The 20,052-nt window shown below is 47.4% G+C and overlaps 2 protein-coding genes across 3 annotated transcripts in view; one reads left to right on the top strand and one right to left on the bottom strand.

Annotated features, from left to right (window-relative positions):
• RBM18 (RNA binding motif protein 18) overlaps window positions 1–2,430 on the bottom strand; it is a 16,498-nt gene extending 14,068 nt beyond the window's left edge. The window contains exon 1 of one of the 2 annotated variants that reach the window (XM_080991020.1): window positions 2,277–2,430. In XM_080991020.1, coding sequence (XP_080847146.1) covers window positions 2,277–2,381 — 105 coding nt within the window. In that variant the 5' untranslated portion in view covers window positions 2,382–2,430. The other variant, XM_080991021.1, reaches the window with a different exon arrangement.
• Window positions 2,409–20,052, top strand: MRRF (mitochondrial ribosome recycling factor). The gene is made up of 7 exons (XM_080991017.1): window positions 2,409–2,510; window positions 4,605–4,801; window positions 8,463–8,612; window positions 11,160–11,278; window positions 13,620–13,711; window positions 18,429–18,588; window positions 19,485–20,052. Exons 2-7 carry the CDS (start codon window positions 4,621–4,623, stop codon window positions 19,560–19,562), a joined length of 780 nt encoding a protein of 259 aa, XP_080847143.1. The 5' UTR covers window positions 2,409–2,510; window positions 4,605–4,620; the 3' UTR covers window positions 19,563–20,052.

Genomic DNA, 20,052 nt, shown 5'->3' with positions numbered 1-20,052 from the left:
CTACGCCCACACAAATCTACTCAAATGCCCAGGTTGTCCTTGAGTCCCATCACTGGGTGCCTCTCCCTATAGACATGCAACAGACACCAACCAACCAGCTAGAGAAGGGTCTTCTTAGTTGTGGGGAGCCATCTGTGAAACACTCCCCCTGGAGCAGCTTGCCTGCTGCTGCGGTCTAATGCTCCGTAACATGATATTTTTTAAAAATAAAAAACTCAAATAAAGAAAGAAATGTCTGTTTAACATCAGGTAAATCCTTTACTTAAGTATATCTGTTACTTGCATTGTTAGATTGGGGAGACCACATTGATTTTATCTGTGCTCTTCTGTTATTCATTATTATTATTTGTTAATTATGCACAGTTATCCTTTAAGAATTGTTTTGTACGCCACCCTGGAAGTTGTCAGAGACTGAAAAGGTGGAGAATGAAAGGCCTTAAATTTACATAGCAGCAGGCAAAACCAGAGCTGGCAACAGCACCTGCCATCCTTGTTGCCAGGGCCTCTAGCTTTAGGTAATTTTAATCTATTTAAGTATTTTAACTTCGGTATGTTTTGAATTGTGGTTGCAAATTTTTCACGATTTTCTTGTTTTCTCTTTTTGTAAACCGCTTTGATGGTTTTTTAAACAATCAAGTGGTATGCAAATTTCATGAAATAAATACATACATACATAGCTTGCCAGGATCTAGCAAGACCCGACATGGATGCCAGCCTTGGGCCTCATATTCCTGCCCTACTCACGTCACAAAGCAGTCTTAGCAGCACCAGGTAGCTAGATGTAGTGACATTTTTAAATTTCCACAATGTGAGTGGCCTGCTGTCATTCTGAAGCACTGTGAGAAATTAAAAGTGTGGCAACCAAGGAATAAACGGCCTTGGTCCAGTATACCTGAAGGAGCGTCTCCACCCCCATTGATCTACCCGGACACTGAGATCCAGCGCCGAGGGCCTTCTGGCGGTTCCCTCACTGCGAGAAGCCAAGTTACAGGGAACCAGGCAGAGGGCCTTCTTGGTAGTGGCACCCGCCCTGTGGAACGCCCACCCATCAGAGAACAACAACCAGACTTTTAGAAGACATCTGAAAGCAGCCCTGTTTAGGGAAGCTTTTAATGTTTGATGCATTACTGTATTTTAATATTTTGTTGGAAGCTGCCCAGAGTGGCTGGGGAAGCCCAGCCAGATGGGCGGGGAATAAATAATAAATTATTATTATTATTATTATTATGCCAAAGGACACTTGCACCCAAGGCCCCTTCAGACATGGAGCCAGCCCAAGGAAAAGCTTCAAGGGAGCTTACATTTAAAAACAGACAACCTCAGGAAACACCAGGGTAAAGAAATGTGAAAAGCGGCAGGGCTGGTCCAAGCTATTTTGGCACCTGCACTCTCCTTGTCAGAGGGACTGGAACTCTACACCAGGAACAGGGGGTAGGGAGTGAAGATTATCATTGGAAATGAAGATCTACATGTGATGTGTGTCCTGGAGGTCAGATCTGCTGCTCCTGTAGATCCTGCCACTCAAGGCAGTTGCCTCACCTTTCCTAATGGGAGAGCTGGCCCTAACTGGGGGAGGGCAAAGGTGATTACTATGGATCACAGCGGTTGCATGGACTGTAGAGTTGGAAGGGACCCCTAAGGGTCATCCAGTCGAACCCCCTGCAATGCAGGAATCTCAACTAGATCATATGTGACTGATGGCCATCCAACTTCTGCTTAAAAACCTCCAAGGAAGATTTTAATCTTAATTACAGCTGGACTTTGACCATCTGAGGAAATGAAAAGCAAGAGAGAGAGAGAGAGATAGGCCGAACTCTTTAAAAGGGGAGGCTGGTCTCAAAGCGAAGAGTCAAGCATTCTCTCCCTCCCTTGAAGGGCTGCTGCCAGTCAGTGCCAGCAACACTGAGAAGCGGCCTGGCCAGGTGACTAGAAGGCCGCTTCCCAGCCTTGTCTTTCAGCTGAGAGAGGCTGCAAGGGCGTGGGGGGGGGGGCCACGGGCGCTCCGGGGTGTCTCCTTTTTATACACTTTATCTTCGGTTCTTTTGTGCTTGTCTCTGCCTGTGTCTCCGCGAGGCGCCCGCCGCCCAGCTCCCTCGCTGCCGGCCTAGCCTACCTCGCTGGGTTGTTGTGCGGGTGACGAGGGAGGCCCCGCGCGCCGCCTGAGGTCTTCGGCGGAAGGGCCGGTTAAAAAAAGCGACAGGGTCACCCTCTGGGCATGTGCAGAGTGCTGACACGCCCTGACACGACGGGCGCGGCCCCCTCGGCGTCACACTCACCGGCATCCCCTCAGCGCGACTCTCTTCCTCTCCGCTCCCCGCGCGCTCCGGCTGCGGCGTCACCGGTCCGCGCCGAGAAACGTCACGACGCTCCGTCGACGTCATCGGCGCGCGCGAGAGTGGGCGGGGGAGGGCCCGACGTCATCGACCCGCGCCGGCGTTGCCGCTCACTTCCATTCACACCTCCGACGAGGAGACTCGCGGGTTGGCGGAGCGGCGGCGGAGGAGCGAAGCGTAGGCTTGGGAAAGGGAGGCGGCCCGAAGGGAATGCGCCGAAAGCGGGGCCTGCGGCGGCGGGCGGGGCCTGCGGGAAGGGGCAGGGCTTGGCTGACATCGTATACTGACTAAGGAAGGGGGCGGGGCTTCTGTTTGCGGTATGTGGGGCGGGGCTTATTGGAAGGGCGGGGCTGATAGGCTCTGGGGCGGGGCTGGTGGGTGGGTCTTGTTTGGGGAGGCGGGGCTTAGGAGGGCAGGGGTTGGGGTCCTCCTATGGAGGTGGGACCTTGGGATTGGGACCCTTGACTGACTCATAGCTCCTGGCCATAGCTGTCAACTTTCAGATTTGAAAATAAGGGATCAGCAGCCTCAAAAATAAGTGATCAGCAGCCTCACCTGTCCCAGGAACAGTCTACGGGATAGCTAACAATCCGGGATAGCAGCGGGAAACGGCGCTGGAATAAGGGAATTTCCCACAAAAAAAGGGAAGGTTGACAGCTATGCTCCTGGCTATGTCAGGGTCATAAAAGCCCATCACTGCCACGATCACCACAGAAGGGGTGACTCCAAAGGACCTCATCCCTTTTGGAGCCCCAAGGGCTCCTATTATTCCCTCCTATTATTATTATTATGTTATTATTTATTAAATTAGCATACTGCCCATCTCACAGTATCTCACAGTATTAAGATACAAAATACAAAATAAAACCAGAAAGTACATGATAAAAACAAGTACAAGAACAAACCAACAATCCCCTCTCAAACAGAGAGACACATTTAAAAGGATATGGAATGTTAATCAGTCCAAGGCCTGGTTGCAGCGAAACACCTTCGCCTGGCGCCAAAAGATGTATAATGAAGGTGCCAGGCGAGTCTCCCTGAGGAGAGCATTCCACAAATGGGGAGCGACTGCAGAGAAGGCCTGTTCTTGTATTTCCCCCCTCTGGACCTCTCATGGAGGGAGCACACGAAGAAGGGCCTCAGATTATGATTGCAGGGTCTGGGTCCATTTATATGGAGAGAGGTGGTCCTTGAGATATTGCAGTCCTGAGCTATTTAAGGCTTTATAGACTAAAACCAGCACTTTGAATTGGACCTGGAGACTAATTGGTACCCAGTGCAGTTGGGCCAAGTGTATTATTATCTTGCCCCAGTGAGCAGGCTATCCCTGCGCAGCTGAGCCATTCTATTCACCTCAACCCCAATTCTGCAGGAGATTGGATAGTGTGTAGTGCCTGTGTGAACTGTTTCATATGAAAATGTCTTCAGGTACCTTCAGAGTGAGAGTCTGTAACTGGCAGGAGGCTGGCCCCTGGTGGGTGTGAGACATGGCAGAGAGCAGGTGTGCTCTAGTGTGACAGTGGCCAGGTGGCTTCTGTGGACTTGAGTAACACTGTTCTCATTTCTGTCAGATGCCATCTGGGATAAGTGGTTGTGGTAGATTTTGTTGGTGGACTTTTGTTGTCCGCATAATATGGGAGGATTTTGGGGAAGGAGGCAGTGGCGTACCGTGGATTGCCGGCGCCTGTAGCCATGCAGAGTTGGGGGTTGGTAGAAGGGAAATAGGCAGAGTACGCACGCACATTTAACTGCTTCACGGTGTCTGCATCACCCAGGAGATTGCAGTCATTTCATTGACCGGAGAGGTCACTTCCTGGTTCACATGGAGAAGCCGTTTTCAGTGGACCCCAGTGACGGAAGCATGCAGCTGTATTGCGGCAGCACCAGGTGTTGAAATTTTCTGCCCCTTGCAACTTTGTGCCCGGAGCAACCACCCAGTGGCCTCCCATGGTACGCTACTGGAAGGGGAGAAGGAGAGACATAGCTGTAGGAAGGTGATAGGTGGTAGTGGAAGATGGGATCAAGGTTATTTATGTCTTGTTCCTTGCTTCCACCTCGCCCACAGATTGGTTCCTAGTTGTTCATCTTGGGGCATCTGTACAATGCCAGCAGAAAAAAAACACAATTTTAAACACCCAGCAACTCTGAAATATCCAGCACAGAAAAGCAACCAGCCCAGCACACTCATTAAACAATGGTGTAACTGAATGAAAACCCGCTTCACCTATTATTTACTTGCCTTTTCAAGAATTAATGGTTCTTTCCAGGCAGCTTTCAACAGGACATCATGGCTGGGCCTCTGAGATGCCTCTGGCAGTTGCCTCCCCTGCTGCGTTACTCCACTTTGGGGACTGCAAAGCCATCCCTGCAGGCCCCTCTGAGGGGCCTTTTGCTGCATGGCTGCCTGGATAACTGGGCCCACCCTCAGATGGTGCAGGCCAGGCACCTCGCTACCAAGAAAGCCAAAGGTGAGAAAGGGAGTCTGTGGACCTGAACTTTCCCCAATTATGCGTTTTCTACCGATCACCCCATCCTGGTGCCTTGAGAGTGGGTGGGAGGTCCCACTACTCCCTACTCAATGGGAGTTGTGGCAGGATTGAAGCAGTTGTGTTATTGATTGATCAGTTATTGTTATTTTTTATTAGGCCTGTCGCTTTTTTGCAGAGAAGTTTCCAAGGGACTTAAAACATATTAAAAAACAGATACGTTGTAATATTGACATGTTCATGGAAAAACACGTGCAATTTGTAAAAAATGTATAGCTAAGACAGGTAATGTATAGCTAAGACAGGTAAATAATGTATAGCTAAGACAGGTAAATAATGTTTTTATTCATCTTTTATGGTAAAGAACAGACATTTTGAGAAAACAATTGTTACAACAGTAAACAACAAATAATATCCTGATAAAATTACAGACTTTTGTCATGCTGTGTAATAAAGCTTCATTTGATTACTCCAAGACATCACACCACATTTTCCCAAGAGTATTGGGTGGATTCCTGCCACAGTCTGAACAATTTATGCATTCAGTAAATATCTTCCATATGTTATAAAAGGAACAGGGATTGTGTTTGCCCTTTGCCACTTGACTTTGTCATTTATCAGCCAATGCTGTTGACCATACTCTGGTATACCAAGTACCGTATTTTTCGCCCCATAGGACGCACTGGCCCATAGGACGCACCTAGTTTTTTCTGGGGGGGGGGATAAAGAAAAAAAAAATTCCCCCCCCAGGTGCGGGGCTGGAGCGGGGGAAGCCCAAGCTTCCCCCGACCCCAGCCCCCAGAACAGGCTGCTATCCACAAGCCGTGGGAGAGCTGCTCAAAGTCGCGCAGCTCTCCCACGGCTAGCGTAGAGCTGCGCGAAGCCCGAAGCTTGGGGCGTGCTGAGCTCAGCGCACCCCAATCTTCTGGGGGCCGGCAAGCTCTCCGCTAGCCGTGGGAGAGCTGCGTGACTTCGCGTGCCTCTCCCATGGCTAGCGGAGCGGTGCGCAAAGCCCAAAGCTTGGGGCGTGCTGAGCTCAGCGCACCCCAAGCTTCTGGGTGCCGGCAAGCTCTCCGCTAGCCGTGGGAGAGCTGCGTCTCCCACGGCTAGCGGATAGCTTCCTGAAGCCTGGAGAGCGAGAGGGGTTGGTGCGCACCGACCCCCCCTCGCTCTCCAGGCTTCAGCGCAAGCCTGCATTCGCCCCTTAGGACGCGCACACATTTCCCCTTCATTTTTGGAGGGGGAAAAGTGTGTCCTATAGGGCAAAAAATACGGTATTGATGTTAAGCCCAATGCAAGTTTTCCAACATCTGACTACCTCCATATAGACAGCTGTCAATAGAAAGGCTAAGAGGTCATAATTAGGATGGGATTGTAAGCCCAAGTCGTGCTACTGCAGGATACATTTCAACTGTTTTGCTATATATCAAGCTTATTTCTTTGAAGACAGCACTCCAGAAAGGTTTGATGATATCACTACACCACCACATATGGAAATATGTACCTTTGACTGCACATCCTTGATTGGCTTCCTTAGATATTCAGGATAGCCACATCACTGTCGCCTCACTTGTGCAGGAGTTTTAATGAGGATTCCCTGATTTTTGCAGAAACTGATTTCAACAGCCATCCAGTTTTCACTGGGATTTGAACTTCTAGGTCCATTTCCCACTGCATTTTTGTGTATAATAGATTGCCATATTCTAGTGTTATTAGAGCTTTATAAATTGGAGGAAGCCATGCCCCTAGAGAATGAAGAGAGGTTAACAAAGAATCTTAACAGCTGATCAAAATGGTATCATGACTATTTAAGGTTTGGTATGTCATCTTTCTTACTTTGCAAGCAAGGGCTTGGTCGGTGTTAGGAAGCTGAGCTAGGTGGTCCCTTGGTCTGAGCTCACAAGGCAGTCCTTGTGTTTTGTGAACCAGAGGTGGAGAGTGTGTGGCTCTCCAGGTGCCGCTCCCAGCAGCACAGCCAGCGGGCACAGATGATGGGAACCGGTGTTCCAGCAGTGCCCAGAGAGACACAGATCCCCACCCTTGCTTTAAGTGCACTCTTTTCTCATGCTGACTGAAGAATTCTGTGCAACCGAGGGTTTGCTACTCATCAGGAATGTTTGCTTGCACAAGCGCCAATGAAACAAATAGGGGCTTTATAAAAACACAGCTATGCTCCTGCTGGCTCTTCCGTTAGGAAACTCTTTTCGCATGGTAGTAGTAGGGGCTAACCAGGGCTGCCTCCTCCGCCTCAAGTGTCCTCTGGCTATTCTGTCAGGCTGCCTCAGCGGGAGAGATGGGAAGCAGAAGGTTCATTTCATCAGCTTTGCTGGAGGCCCAGCTCCACAGGGCACCTGCCCCTGAACTCTTGTCAGCTGCTCTTTATAAGAAATGGTGCCTGAGATTCCTGCCTCCCACCCACTTCCCTATCCCTTTCATCTTTTTTAGAATGTAAGAATGCAGGGGCAGGGAATGTCTTGTTTTAACTGATGGTATTTAAGCCACTTTGGGGCTTTTTTTTTTTGGCTGAAGAACTGGTTGCAAATACTCTAAATCTGTAGTTCTCAAAGGGTGTGGCAGGAGAGGATGGCAAGTGTGATGGCAAGATTCAAGGACAATCAAAGAAACATTTAAACATTCCGGTATAGTATAGTATAGTATAGTATAGTATAGTATAGTATAGTATAGTATAGTATAGTGGTACCTTGGGTTACATACGCTTCAGGTTACATACTCCGCTAACCCAGAAATAGTACCTCAGGTTAAGAACTTTGCTTCAGGTTAAGAACAGTTTCAGGTTAAGAATGGACCTCCAGAACGAATTACGTACTTAACCTGAGGTATAGTACAGAAATGGGGGGCGGGGAGAGAGTTACAACCAAAATCAGTATCCACGCCTCTCTTAAAGAGCCTTGGCTATTCTTCTACAGATCTCCATGACATATTGTTGTGAACAGGGATTTTCAACGCTGACAAAGTGGTACCTCGGGTTAAGTACTTAATTCATTCTGGAGGTCCATTCTTAACCTGAAACTGTTCTTAACCTGAAGCACCACTTTAGCTAATGGGGCCTCCTGCTGCCTCCGCACCGCCAGAGCACAATTTATGTTCTCATCCTGAAGCGAAGTTCTTAACCCGAGGTATTATTTCTGGGTTAGTGGAGTCTGTAACCTGAAGCGTATGTAACCTGAAGTGTATATAACCCGAGGTACCACTGTATGAAAGGTTAGAAAAAAGAAAGGCTTCTTTGTATTGATGAGGAGACAAGATTTTGTTTGGTCTTTGTCTAATATAAATGAGATTACCCGGCAAAAGCCAAGTTACACCTCACTGTGAGTTTGTATACACACTTCAGATACATATGCAAGGTGCTTATTTATATTTTGGGAATGATTTATGTTCTTATGTAGCTGCATTGTTTTATACTTCTTGTATGTTCCACAATCATATTATAAAGTAGTTGTGTTCCATGTTATAAATCAAGCACTGCTAGGAGTTGTTTCTTTTTGTTTTCCAATGCATTTCTTACCAATATAAAATTCACTGTGGTGCAAGCAAATTTTCATTCTGAAAGTGTGGCCCAGAGGCAAAAAGTTTGAGAACCACTTCTCTGAATAAATAAACAGCATTGCTTGTGCTTCTCCAGCTAAAGGGAAAGGCGGGGCACGTGTGAACATCAACACCTCTCTTGTTGAGGAGATCATTGGCTTGGATGAGGTGAATGAGAAAATGCGTTCTGTGGTCAAAACCCTGCAGGAGGATTTCAACAAAAACTTGAGCATCCGCACCTCGCTAGGTAAGTCACTCCCGCAGGTTTGCAGCACCTGCTCTGAAGCAGCAGCCCCCAGCTTCCCTACATTGCCACCCCAACATCTCCAGAGCTCTTCTCCAGACACAATAATTGATGGCTGCCCTGCAATTCTTAACAAAAATGCTTTGCTTGCCCTGAGCTTGACCAGGAAGCATCCCTTCCTGCTAATAGCTTCCTGCAGGCAGTCATTGCAGAGTGGGAGATGTCAGAAGCATCTAAGCGAACCATTTGCAGATGTGATGACGAGGAGAATTGTCAGCTACCAGTGTGGCAGGAAAGGGGCAATTGCCACTAAATTAGCCTCTTGGAAATTGCCCTCAAGATGTGGGGAGGACCAGACTTATCTTGATGGACTGGCACCTTTGGCTTAAAACAGGGTTCTTCTGTAGTGAAGGACGGGGATCCCCTTCCTACGAACTTATATTGGTAAGCACCAATGTTTGCAGGCCGCGAGAGCAATCCTCGCCTCACTGATTTGATGGAGTTGCCGTTTCATAAGAAGAGCTTGGCTGAATTATAGAAAAAAATTAGTGACAGCAGTTGAGTGCGAGCACAAGACTTGGGCAAAGTGTGCAGTCCAGTGCACATTCACATGAGTGCAAGTCTCACTAAATCGGGGTCAGCAAAGTTTTTGTGGCTTGGGCTGGTTCACAGCCCTGTGGACGCTGCAGTGGGCTGCCTTGCAGACGCTGTGTGCACATGCACACGTGCAAAAGCTATTTTTGGCACGGAAGAGGCATGTGCAGCTTCCCATTGGCTGCAGGAAGCTGGCCAGCATCACGGAAGGCGGTCCCTGCTCTGCTCTGCGCCGGTTTAGCGCGGCGCAAGGGAGCCGACCAAGCGGGCGGCAGGGGTCCATGGGCTGGTTAAATGACCCCCATGGGCCGCTTGTGGCCCATGGGCCTTAAGTTGCCGACCCCTGCACTAAATACAAGGAGAATTGATTCTGAGTAGACATTAGCATTGTACTGTAAAACGTTGGACAAGCTGCCACAAAAATTGGCACACGTGCGCAGTCACACATCCTGCTTTGGCTGTGTTAACGTGAATCTTCTTGAACAGTAGCTCTTCCTGCTCAGTTTAATGTTTTGGTTTTTCTGTTCCAGCATTTCCATTTAAACATTTCCAGAGAACCAGTGGTGGTGCAGTGGTTAGAGTTTCAGACTAGAACCTGGGAGAGACAAGGGTTCAAATCCTCTCACTTGGCTGTGAAGTGACTTTGTGCCAGTCACTGCTTCTTGGCATAGCTTACCTCACAGTGTTGCTGTGGGGGTTAAATGAGGAGGGGAGCACCATGTAAGCCACTTTGAGGTCCTTTGGGGGGAAAGGGGGGTATATAAATGAAGTAAATAAATATACTTCATATTTATAAATATACACACCCTGTCCGTCCTTCCTTAATTAAGTTTGTCTGGCTGGCTGGAAGCATTCTGGAGCAAGAATCAAAAAAGCAGATTAACAAAGGGTCAGAAGGGAAGTGTCTGAAATTGCAATATTGAGTTGTCATTCTGTGTGGGGCCCTGCCTAAAAAGAAGTTGGGCTATTGCTAGTGAAAAGAGCTGTTGGTTGCCTGACCATTTGTCTTTATAAAAAGTGAATAACCGGTCATTCAGCAGGCGGGGTTCTATCTAGCATTAGTCGTACACAGTGTGGATCCAGTGATGTCAAACAGCATGGCTTTACTTTCGTCCATTCGTTTCAGTGGGACTGCTCTGAAAAGACTTTAGTTGTACACATCCCTTAGATCCACTTAACATTTTAGAGTGGTTAATTGGTTAAAACGTTGGCATTCGTGTAAATTAGTTACTTAGCCGCTGGTCTCTTTTAGCAAGGTAGGGAAGAACAGTAGCCTACCTCGCATATAAAAATGGAATAAAATGAGAGGGAGCTGGTAGTCGGACATTGGAGTGTAGAAAGTAGCTAGTCAGAAAACACTGTCTCCATCGGAACCACCCCCTCCTCAGTTCAGGGGTGGGGACCTTTTTTGGACAAGTGTTGGGCTTTGGTTGCCTTCATCACACTGTTCTGCTGTTCTGCTACTGTTCGTTTATTTATAAATATATTTGCATACTGCTCTAACGTTTGAAAATCATCAAAGCCATTTACAGCAACAAAAGCATAAAGCCATGCAGCAAAACACTGAAAAGGCCATAGAAACATTGTGTGTGTTGGCCTTTAGATAGCTTAGTCCAGGAGACCTCCAGCTTTGGAGACAGAACTGTGATAATGCCTCCTGCTTCCCTGGGTGGACGTGTGTGTATATGTATATGTACGTGTAAGAGTACAAACCCCCTGACTTTCACATGGTGGGAATGCAGCCTGCTGTTCAAAGGGAGGAGTCAAATAATTTCCCTGCTCCCTTTTGCCTGTCTCTCCACCCACCCATTCACATCGCATAGCCCTTGCAGTGGAAAAGGTTGACCACCCCAAGGATGGAACTGCATGACGTTTGGGCTGTTTCCACGCTGTCTTTGCTTCCACCAGCACCCAGATGCTGGCATGGCTTTGGCGTGAATGTCCCTCTTGTTCCAGGGGCTCTGGACCACATCACTGTTGCAACCAAGGATGGGAAGTTTCCATTAAGCCAGCTTGGGCAGATCTCCCTGAAATCCCCGCAGCTCATCCTTGTCAACATGAGCAGCTTTCCAGAGGTACGTGGACAACCCTTGATGGTCTTCTGCATGGTTGGCTCTTGGAGTGATTAAGAACTGCATGAGCCAGAAAGGAGACTAAACTAAGGTAGCTGTGAATTCACCAGGTGACCCCAGGAGCTGAAGGGGCCAGGAACAATCCCAGCATACCCAGGTAGGACTGGGAGAGTTCCTTGCCTGAAGCCCAGAAGAGCCATTGCTGCCAGTCAGTGTAGACAGTACTGAGTTAGATGGACCCATGGCCTGATTCAGCATAAGGCAGCTTCCTATGTTCTCACCCTTAGCTGAAATGAAGGCTTAAGTATAACGGCCATCGCAGCTGATATTATTCATCTTGCCTTTCCCACACTGTTGACATTTAGAGTTGTAAGCTCCTTGTGGGCAGAGCCTTCTTTTGGTGCCATGCTTTGACAACAATGAAAAACATATGAACTGCCTTGTCAGCATTGGAGCATCTCTGTAATTTTGTAAGCTTTCCTGTTCCCTAGGGTCAGAGAACCATAGGCTTGTAGAGTAGGAAGGGACCCAAAAGTCGATCTAGTCCACCCCCCTGCAGTGCAGGAGTCAAGGCCCCCATCCTCCATGACCCTAAAGCATGCTGTGGATTCAGCAGGGACCCTATTTCTTCCCATCACCCCTTCTTTTGTCCTTTTATCTGTTTTCCCTCCAAGAGTGAGTAATGCTGGCAGGGGCTGGTGCGAGTTGTAGTCCAAAGACTCGCTGGAAAAGACTGGAGGAGAGGGCTTCATGGAGCCACGATTTGACCGTGCATAAGGCAGCTTCATTTGTCTAGGTGGTTACTGCAAAAACTGTGGAGCCATATGGGGTGAACAGGATTTCCAGTGACCAGGTTTGACTTCAGTGCTTTTCCCTTGACTAATGAAACCAGAATAAATTATGCAGGCAGGAGAGGTGGGTTGCTTTTTTAAAAGAGAATGAGCAAACTGAAAACCCATGTCTGAGAGAGTAGAACAGACAAAAAATCCCACTGCTTTTCAGTCAACCTGGCATCATTTTATTACATTTGCAACATCAATAGAACAGTCACAGGCTTTTGGCAACTTGTGGAATTATACCTTTGTTTAAAAACTGAAATGGCTCAGAAGTTCAAGGTAATTAAATAGACTATTGGTGCTTCTGGTGGTGGGTAGGGTTGGGCAATATATCAATATAGCATCCAAAACCTGTTTGAAGTCCATATTGTTAAATTGGTTTCATAATTTTTGACCTGGCAATATATTGCAAATTGTGTGTGTGTGTTTGCTATGCAAAAATCCCGTACAAGAAAAACCATGAAACCAGCCACTGCCTCTGCATAGATCATGATGTCTGAAATAAGAATGGAGCTATCAGTATATCATGATGTTTAGCTAGTGATATATCACAATGTTGAAAACCAGCTTTCACCCAGCCCTGGTGGTGGATTTCTGTTCGATATTGACTGTTGCTTGTAAAAATAAATGAAAACAAATAAAAGTTGGTGGGGGGAGGATAATAATTTAGACAGGTTTCTTCCTTTTGCACAAATTATGCAGGGTGTAGAATACAGATTTTGAAGTTCAGCATGTAGACTGCCTGGGCACAGCACAGTGTGTGTGCATCTATTTAAAAAATAGCCCCCCGAAAGGCCAAAGCCGCCCCCTCCACATTGCCTGTCAAAAGGGCTGTGTGCCTTGTCTCATCCCTGCCTGCCTCCCAGCTCTGGCTGCCGATGGGGCTGGCAGCTTTCAGATCCTGCCTGAAAATCCACAGCTGTGAAAAACAGGCCTTGTGCTAATCCCTGTTATTTTCACACTTGCCTATGGTTGCAATGTGGAACGAGTTAAAATGATTTAACTCTTGCCTCTAAGCTCCTGCTGCATGAGATCTTTGGCACGCAGAGTCAGACCCTGGAATCTTTCATCTGCTTTTGGCCTATGTCTTGCAAAGTCCAGAGTCTCCTTCCACCAGCATCCCCTTGGGAATTCACCTTAAAAAAAAAAAAAAATCTGTATTGCCTCAAACCATCAAAATGGTTTTGGTTTTCCACTTTTGGTTTTCTTCCTCCCTTTCTTAGCTGCTGACCCCCCCCCCCCTTTGCCCTCCCCCCACAGCCACTTCACTGATACCTCTATACTGGGGATGAGGGAGGGGCTGCAGTTTGCAATCCAGTTTTGATCAAAGGGGCTTGCGCTGTTGTAACTTCCTGGTTTTGCTGGTAAGCGAACTAAATGTTTCCATGTTCTGTCAAGATGGATTGCTTCCATTGATGGAGAGCTCCGGCATTTGGTAATAATTATTTGCTAATTCCCTCCGCCTTTTTTATCTCAGGGTGGTTTTTTCGTTTTTGTTTTTTTTGCAGAGCGCAGCTGCAGCTATCAAGGCGATCCGAGAGAGCGGAATGAACCTGAACCCGGAAGCAGATGGCCTGATCATTCGCGTGCCTGTTCCTATGTAAGCAACCACAGCAGCCGTCTCTCTTGATTTGGCGACCCCAGTGGGGGAACGCGATAGCACTGGCTGGCGTTCCTGGGCAACCCTAGCTTTGCACCCTGGATTTCTTTTATGGAGTTGAGGGGATTAGCTGAAGGAGTGTTTTCTATCATGTAAACCTCCCTCTGTGTTGAGGTTCTCTGGGTTCCTCACACTACCACTTGCAGCCCAAGCGACTGGAGAGAGGCCTTTCTCAGCAGCGGCACCCAGACAGGGAGATTGCTGCCAGCTCCAGATTTCAGCATGCCTTTGGGCAAGGTGGTCTCTGTGAATCCCCTTCCTCAAGGGAGTCTGCCTCTTACTTTGTTGTCCAGGACACATTGTGGTCCTTTCCCAGTTCCTTGTACAGCTGGCGCCCACCGAGCTGGCTTCGCTTCTGAACTGACCAATGACAGCAGTGATGAGGTTTGAAAATGTATGATGGAGAGATGCTTTTCCTCCCAACCCACTCCATCACCTTGTTTCACCAAAAGTAAAGGTAAAGGGACCCCTGACCATTAGGTCCAGTCGTGGCCGACTCTGGGGTTGCAGCGCTCATCTCGCTTTATTGGCTGAGGGAGCTGGCGTGCAGCTTCCGGGTCATGTGGCCAGCATGACTAAGCTGCTTCTGGCGAACCAGAGCAGCGCACAGAAACACTGTTTACCTTCCCGCCGTGGGTTTAACCCACAGTGCCACCCATGTCCTATAAGTTTCACCAAAAACTTGCCCATAAAAGCTGGTTGTTTATGTATTTATTTGGTTTCTGTACCACCACTCCTTCCAAATTGTACCACCACTCCTTCCAAATTGGAGCCCTGGGCTGCATACAACATAACTAGAACAGCGTCAAAGAATGGCGATTGGCAGTAGCTTCCAGACTGAAAAGAAAACTGCCCTCTGAAACACACTTAATAATTCCAGCATCATCAATGTAATTTAACTTAGGTTCTGTTCAATAGCATAGCACAATGAACAGTGCAATGGGTGCTATTTACAGACGAAATCTTACAGAGTCCAAAAAGCAGTCTTTTTAAAGGATTAGATTTGATTCATGAGCAATAGATTAGTGGGTGATAGACAGTAACTAAGGACCTAAGAATAGCCCTGCTGGATCAGACCGAAGGGGCCCCACCTAGCCCAGCCTCCTGTTCTCACAGTTCTCCAGTCATGGAGGCAGAGCAGAGCCATCTAAGTCTTATCCTCCATTAATTTGTGTAATCTTCATTTAAAGTCATCTAGGTCGGTGGCCATAGGAGGGAGTTTCATAGTTTGAACTACGTGCTGCATGAAGAAGTGACTTAGTGGAACTTATGTTTGCAGAACAGTCTGCCTTAAAAATAAGAATCTATGGGCAAATAGCAAAGGAGAGCCATGCTGGAGCTGTCCACTTTGGAAACTGACTGCTGGGCAACAGGGGTCTTGGCTCTGGTCCAAATTTCAGTCTCCAAATTTCCCATGGATAGTATCAAGAGGGTAGTCTTTGATGGCCTTGGAGAAGGTGACCAGACGGGATAATGTTGGGTATTAGATTAAGCATATCATACGGTGTTAGTCCTACTCTGCGTAGAACCATTGTACTTGATGACCGTGGCTAACTTGAGTACATTAATCTTATTAATTTCTTCAATAACCATGCCATTGTGATGTAACATCAGCGACACTTCGTTTGATCAAACTTACCTTTGTTGATATCTACAGGAGCCTGGCTAAAGGAACTTTAAAGACCGAATCTTGCTTTTGGACACAATTTGAATGAGTTTTCTGTTTGTGGCTTCTGTAGTAGATCTTGTACCTTGTTCTCTTAATTTTTGGATTATTAATATAAGATTTAGAATGTAGAATGGTTTGGTAGTGTTTTGTGCGCCGCTTATGTGCTGCTTACTTCATACTGGTCTACATTGTGATGTTTCAAGCAACTTTACTTGGCCCCGGGGGACTCACAAAAGTGGAGCCCCCAGCCCTACAGATTACACAGGCTTACATAGGGGGATCCCCTCCCCTTAGCTTTATACATGCGTAGAAATTATGTCCCTTTCTCAGGGCAAACGCATGCCTGCGTCACCAGAGCTGGATGCCGGATTTGGTGAGAAGAACAGGTCAGCTCAGGGCTGAGTCTTTTCCTGCACAGGAGTAATTGACACATTCTTCATGCGGTCTGAGTAAGCAGAGTCGCCTATCTTAACAATACCCTTTCACACCCTCTTTTACATCTCTTAGGCTGTCTATCAAAGCATATAGTATAATTCCCACTACAAGGGTGACTCCTGAGTAGAACTTAGCAGGGATGCAGCCCAAAGTCCCCAAAGAACCCTTAATAAAAGCAACCTCCCCACTCGCCTTGGATCTTCCATTTCCCTGCACGTGGTAGGAAATCCAGCTTTTGGGTTCTGGCTCCGCAGCAAAGGCCTTCAGGGAAGCTCACCGTAGCAGTTTCACAGGCATGTAGCCAAGGGCTGAGGGACCTGAGCTCCCAGCTATTCTCAGCACCAGCCAGCATGGCCTGAGGTTGGGGGGTAAGGACAGCTGGAGCCCCCATCAGCTTCTCTGCCCACACCCCGGGTGCAGGCAACACCAGGAGAGATCATCCTGAAATTAGCGCAGCCAAGCGCTCATGGCAGAGTGTGGCTGAGCACCAGCATTTTTTGCTTTGGCCGATAAGATCCTGCTCTGGTTTCTGCAGCTCCTCCTGCTCTCTTCTTCCTTTCTCTTCTCCCTGCCCGGTTCTCCCCTCCCCTCAACTCCCCCCCCCCCATGCAATCCTGAAGGAGGCTGCTATTATCCTCCTAATTGCTGAGGATTTCGACTGGGTGCACAGCAGCCTGATTATTAACACACTCCCAGATCATCCCCTGGTTTGAATTACACAGGAGGAGGGAAGAGACCCAGGAGGAGCGGGAAGGAAGGAAGGCAGGTTCCAATGTTACTCTCACATCTCCTCCTTTGTCGCAAGGCCACACTTCTCCCTCTGTTGCCCCATTTCCTGTCCCCAATTGCAGGGTGTAACCAGGGCTTTTCCCCCTAGAACTTGCTGAGCACCCACCCAAAGTCATTGAAAGAAATTGATATCTTGTGGCACACATACTGTGGAACTCCCTGCCTATTGAAACCAGGCAGGTGCCTTTGCTCCTTTCAGTGCCTGCCTGCCCAGACATGTAGAATGCTGTCATATGTTTTAAGTTTTTAGTTCAATGTTGGTTTCACCTTCTGAAAGTTTTAAAGAATTTTTACTGAGAATTTTATTGTTTTATTTTCCCTGTAAGCTGCTCTGGGTTGGTTTGTTTTTTGTTTTTAAAACAAACTTGTGATGTATACATTTTATGCTTTAAATGAATAAAATAAAGCAGCCAGTGCCCTCCATGTGTTTGGTGCTACAGCTTCCATCAGCCCCAGCAAGTGCAGGGAAGCATAGAAATTGCTCGGAACATCTGGAGGGTCTCAGCTTCGCAAAACCTGCCATGTGAGGAACCTTGCTCTTCCTCACCTGTTGTTCTTGTCTCCACCTCTCCCATAAAACTCCCATATCTCCTAAGCATGATTTTCCCTATCACTCAAGGCTTTCTCCCCCACCCCGTTTTCAGGGCCAACCAGATTTGCATCTGCGTAAACATTCAGAAACCTTTCTAATCCCCTGCTGCAGTTGCCTTGTAGCAATTCGCCCACACATTTACTGAGAGTGGTTTTCCTGACATTTCCTTTTTATATTACACTTAATCTTATCGTTGCAATTTATTAATTGCCTTCTAAACCACCATCCCACAGCAGATTACACGTAAGATACTTGAAAGGATTTAAAACACAGAACCAACAAATACATTCAAAACACAAGACAAAAACCCTAGATGTAAGAGGACACTCATGGTAAAGACCCATCGATCCAGCTGAGGATTTGAAAGTGCACATAGCAGGTGCCTGTTGCATCGCAACAGGTACGCGATTCCACAAGGCAGGGGCAGCCACACTAAAAGCCCTGCTCCAAGTTACTGCAGAGTTGGCTGCTGAGGTCTTTGGAACTTGAAGGAGACTGCAGTGATGTCCTAGGTCCATAAGGGGTAAGCAGTCTCTCAGATAACCTGGTCCTGAGCTGTATAGGAACTTATATGTTTAGTACCAACACCTTGAACTTGGCCTAGTAGCAAATTGTCAGCCAGTACAAATCCTGCAAGCAAGGACTGCGATGCCTCGAGCACCGCCTTACCCCATATGGACCAACTTGGACCCTGTGATTATCACCTGAGGTCCTTTGTGTGCCTCCTGCATGGGAATTTCTGGAGGGTGGCAACACAGGAACAGGCCTTTTCTGTGGTGGCCCCCTGCTTGTGGGATGTTACATATTTTGGGGCCATGCAGAAACATTCCTCTTCTCCCAGGCTTTTGGTTAGTTAAACAATCTATGGCCTTTAAAACTGTGGGTGGGGAGGTGTTATAGTTTCTGTTTGTTACTATGTCAATGTGTTTCTGTATTGCAAACCATCCTGTGATCCTCAAGATGAAGGGTGGTATGGTAATTTAATAAACCAATAAATGAAATGAGAATTGCCCCCACAATCCACCGAGCCGCCATGTTCTGTACCAGATGCAGCCTCCGGGAAAGCCCCGAGGATAGCTGCACATGGAATACATCGCAGAAATCCAGTGGGTGAGGTTGTGAGTGCATGAGCAGCTGAGGTCAAAGACACCCTTTGCTTACTGTTTGACTAGGGTCACCCGTGAGCACAGAGAGAACCTGGTTACTGTGGGAAAGCAGCTGACAAACAGAGCGAAGGAGTCCCTGCGGAGAGTTCGCGCCGAGGCCATCAGCCAGACCAGGAAGGCCAAAAGCTCCACGTCAGAGGATACCATCCGGTTGATAGAGAAACAGGTACTAGTTGGTTGATGGGCCATTTTCTACTACAGTAGTACCTTGGGTTACAGATGCTGCAGGTTACAGACACTTCAGGTTTCAGACGCTCCAGGTTACAGACGCTTCAGGTTACAGACTCCACTAACCCAGAAATAGTACCTCGGGTTAAGAACTTTACCTCAGGATGAGAACAGAAATCGTGCGGTGGCGGCACGGCAGCAGCAGGAGGCCCCATTAGCTAAAGTGGTACCTCAGGTTAAGAACAGTTTCAGGTTAAGAACGGACCTCCAGAACGAATTAAGTTCTTAACCCGAGGTACCACTGTACTATATTATTATTATTATTATTATTATTATTATTATTATTAGCTATTATATTTAACCCTGGAACGCATCCAGACCTGCTCCCACATCAAAAGCCATCCTGTCAGGGAGAACTCAGGAGGGGAGAGTTCTGCTTCAGCGCTTGAATCCTGCTTGCTTGTTCCTCACTGTGAGAACCTCTCCTCTATGAATTTGTCTAACCCTCTTTTCAAGCCATCCAACTTGGTGGCCCATCACTGCTCCTGTGGGAGTGAGTTCCATAGTTTTAACTGTGTGCGACATTAAAAAAAAAACCACTTAGGTGAAATCTACACACATATAAAAACGCTGTGAAAATGCTTAAAAAAAAAAAAAAGTTTTGAAAACTATATTGAATTTGCCATAGCTCACTGTCGCCATCTAGTGTCCCTTTTGTGTGTTGCACTTTACAACACAGTCAAAATGTTTTATTTGCAGCTGTATAGCTGAGTCCTTACTTACTGAACTTACAAACATTCAGCTTCCTTGGACGTCCGTAATGTTTTTATTTTTTTAAAAAAGTTGCCTGCATTCACACACTTTTCTCCCCCTTGTGCTCTCAACCTGCTGCAGATCCAGCAAATGGCAGAGGACACAGTAGCCGAAATGGAGAAGCTGTTGGCAGCAAAGACAAAAGAGCTGCTTGGTTAGCGTGCTTACGGGAGATTTCAAGCCATCTGTCACCAGGAGGAGTTTTCTACCCATCACTGGACTCTCACGGCCTCCTGTGTGGCTGTAGCATTTTGGCTCCAATCATGTGCGAGGCTCTTTGGATCGGGTCAACGATCATCCCTGCCACCCTCCCTAAGACTTTGGCATCGGCCAGAAAAATTGTGTTGGCAACTTCGAGGGCAGCTGGGGCTGATGAAATTAATACGGACAAGGCTGCAGCCCCACTAAAACCTTGTTGACGTAACCACGTAGAGTGGTGGTTCTTGGCAAGAGAGAGAGCGTGCCTCATCAAAGAGATTTTTTTTTTTCCTAGGAGCAATCACATTTTGGATTGTCGTTGACCGCCTTGGCCATTTTCACTCACTTGTAAACTTTGTCAGAGTGGGAGGAGGCAGCAGAGGCCAGGCATCTTCACGAACTCACAGGGAATCTTGTACATTAAATAAAGCACCCTAGGAGGTATGAAGTA

The sequence above is a fragment of the Podarcis pityusensis genome (genome assembly GCF_964106645.2).
Source record: "Podarcis pityusensis genome assembly, chromosome: Z".
Classification (NCBI taxonomy): domain Eukaryota; kingdom Metazoa; phylum Chordata; class Lepidosauria; order Squamata; family Lacertidae; genus Podarcis; species Podarcis pityusensis.
The sequence above is the reverse complement of the archived record's forward strand: the minus strand, read 5'-3'. Positions and strand labels throughout refer to the sequence as shown.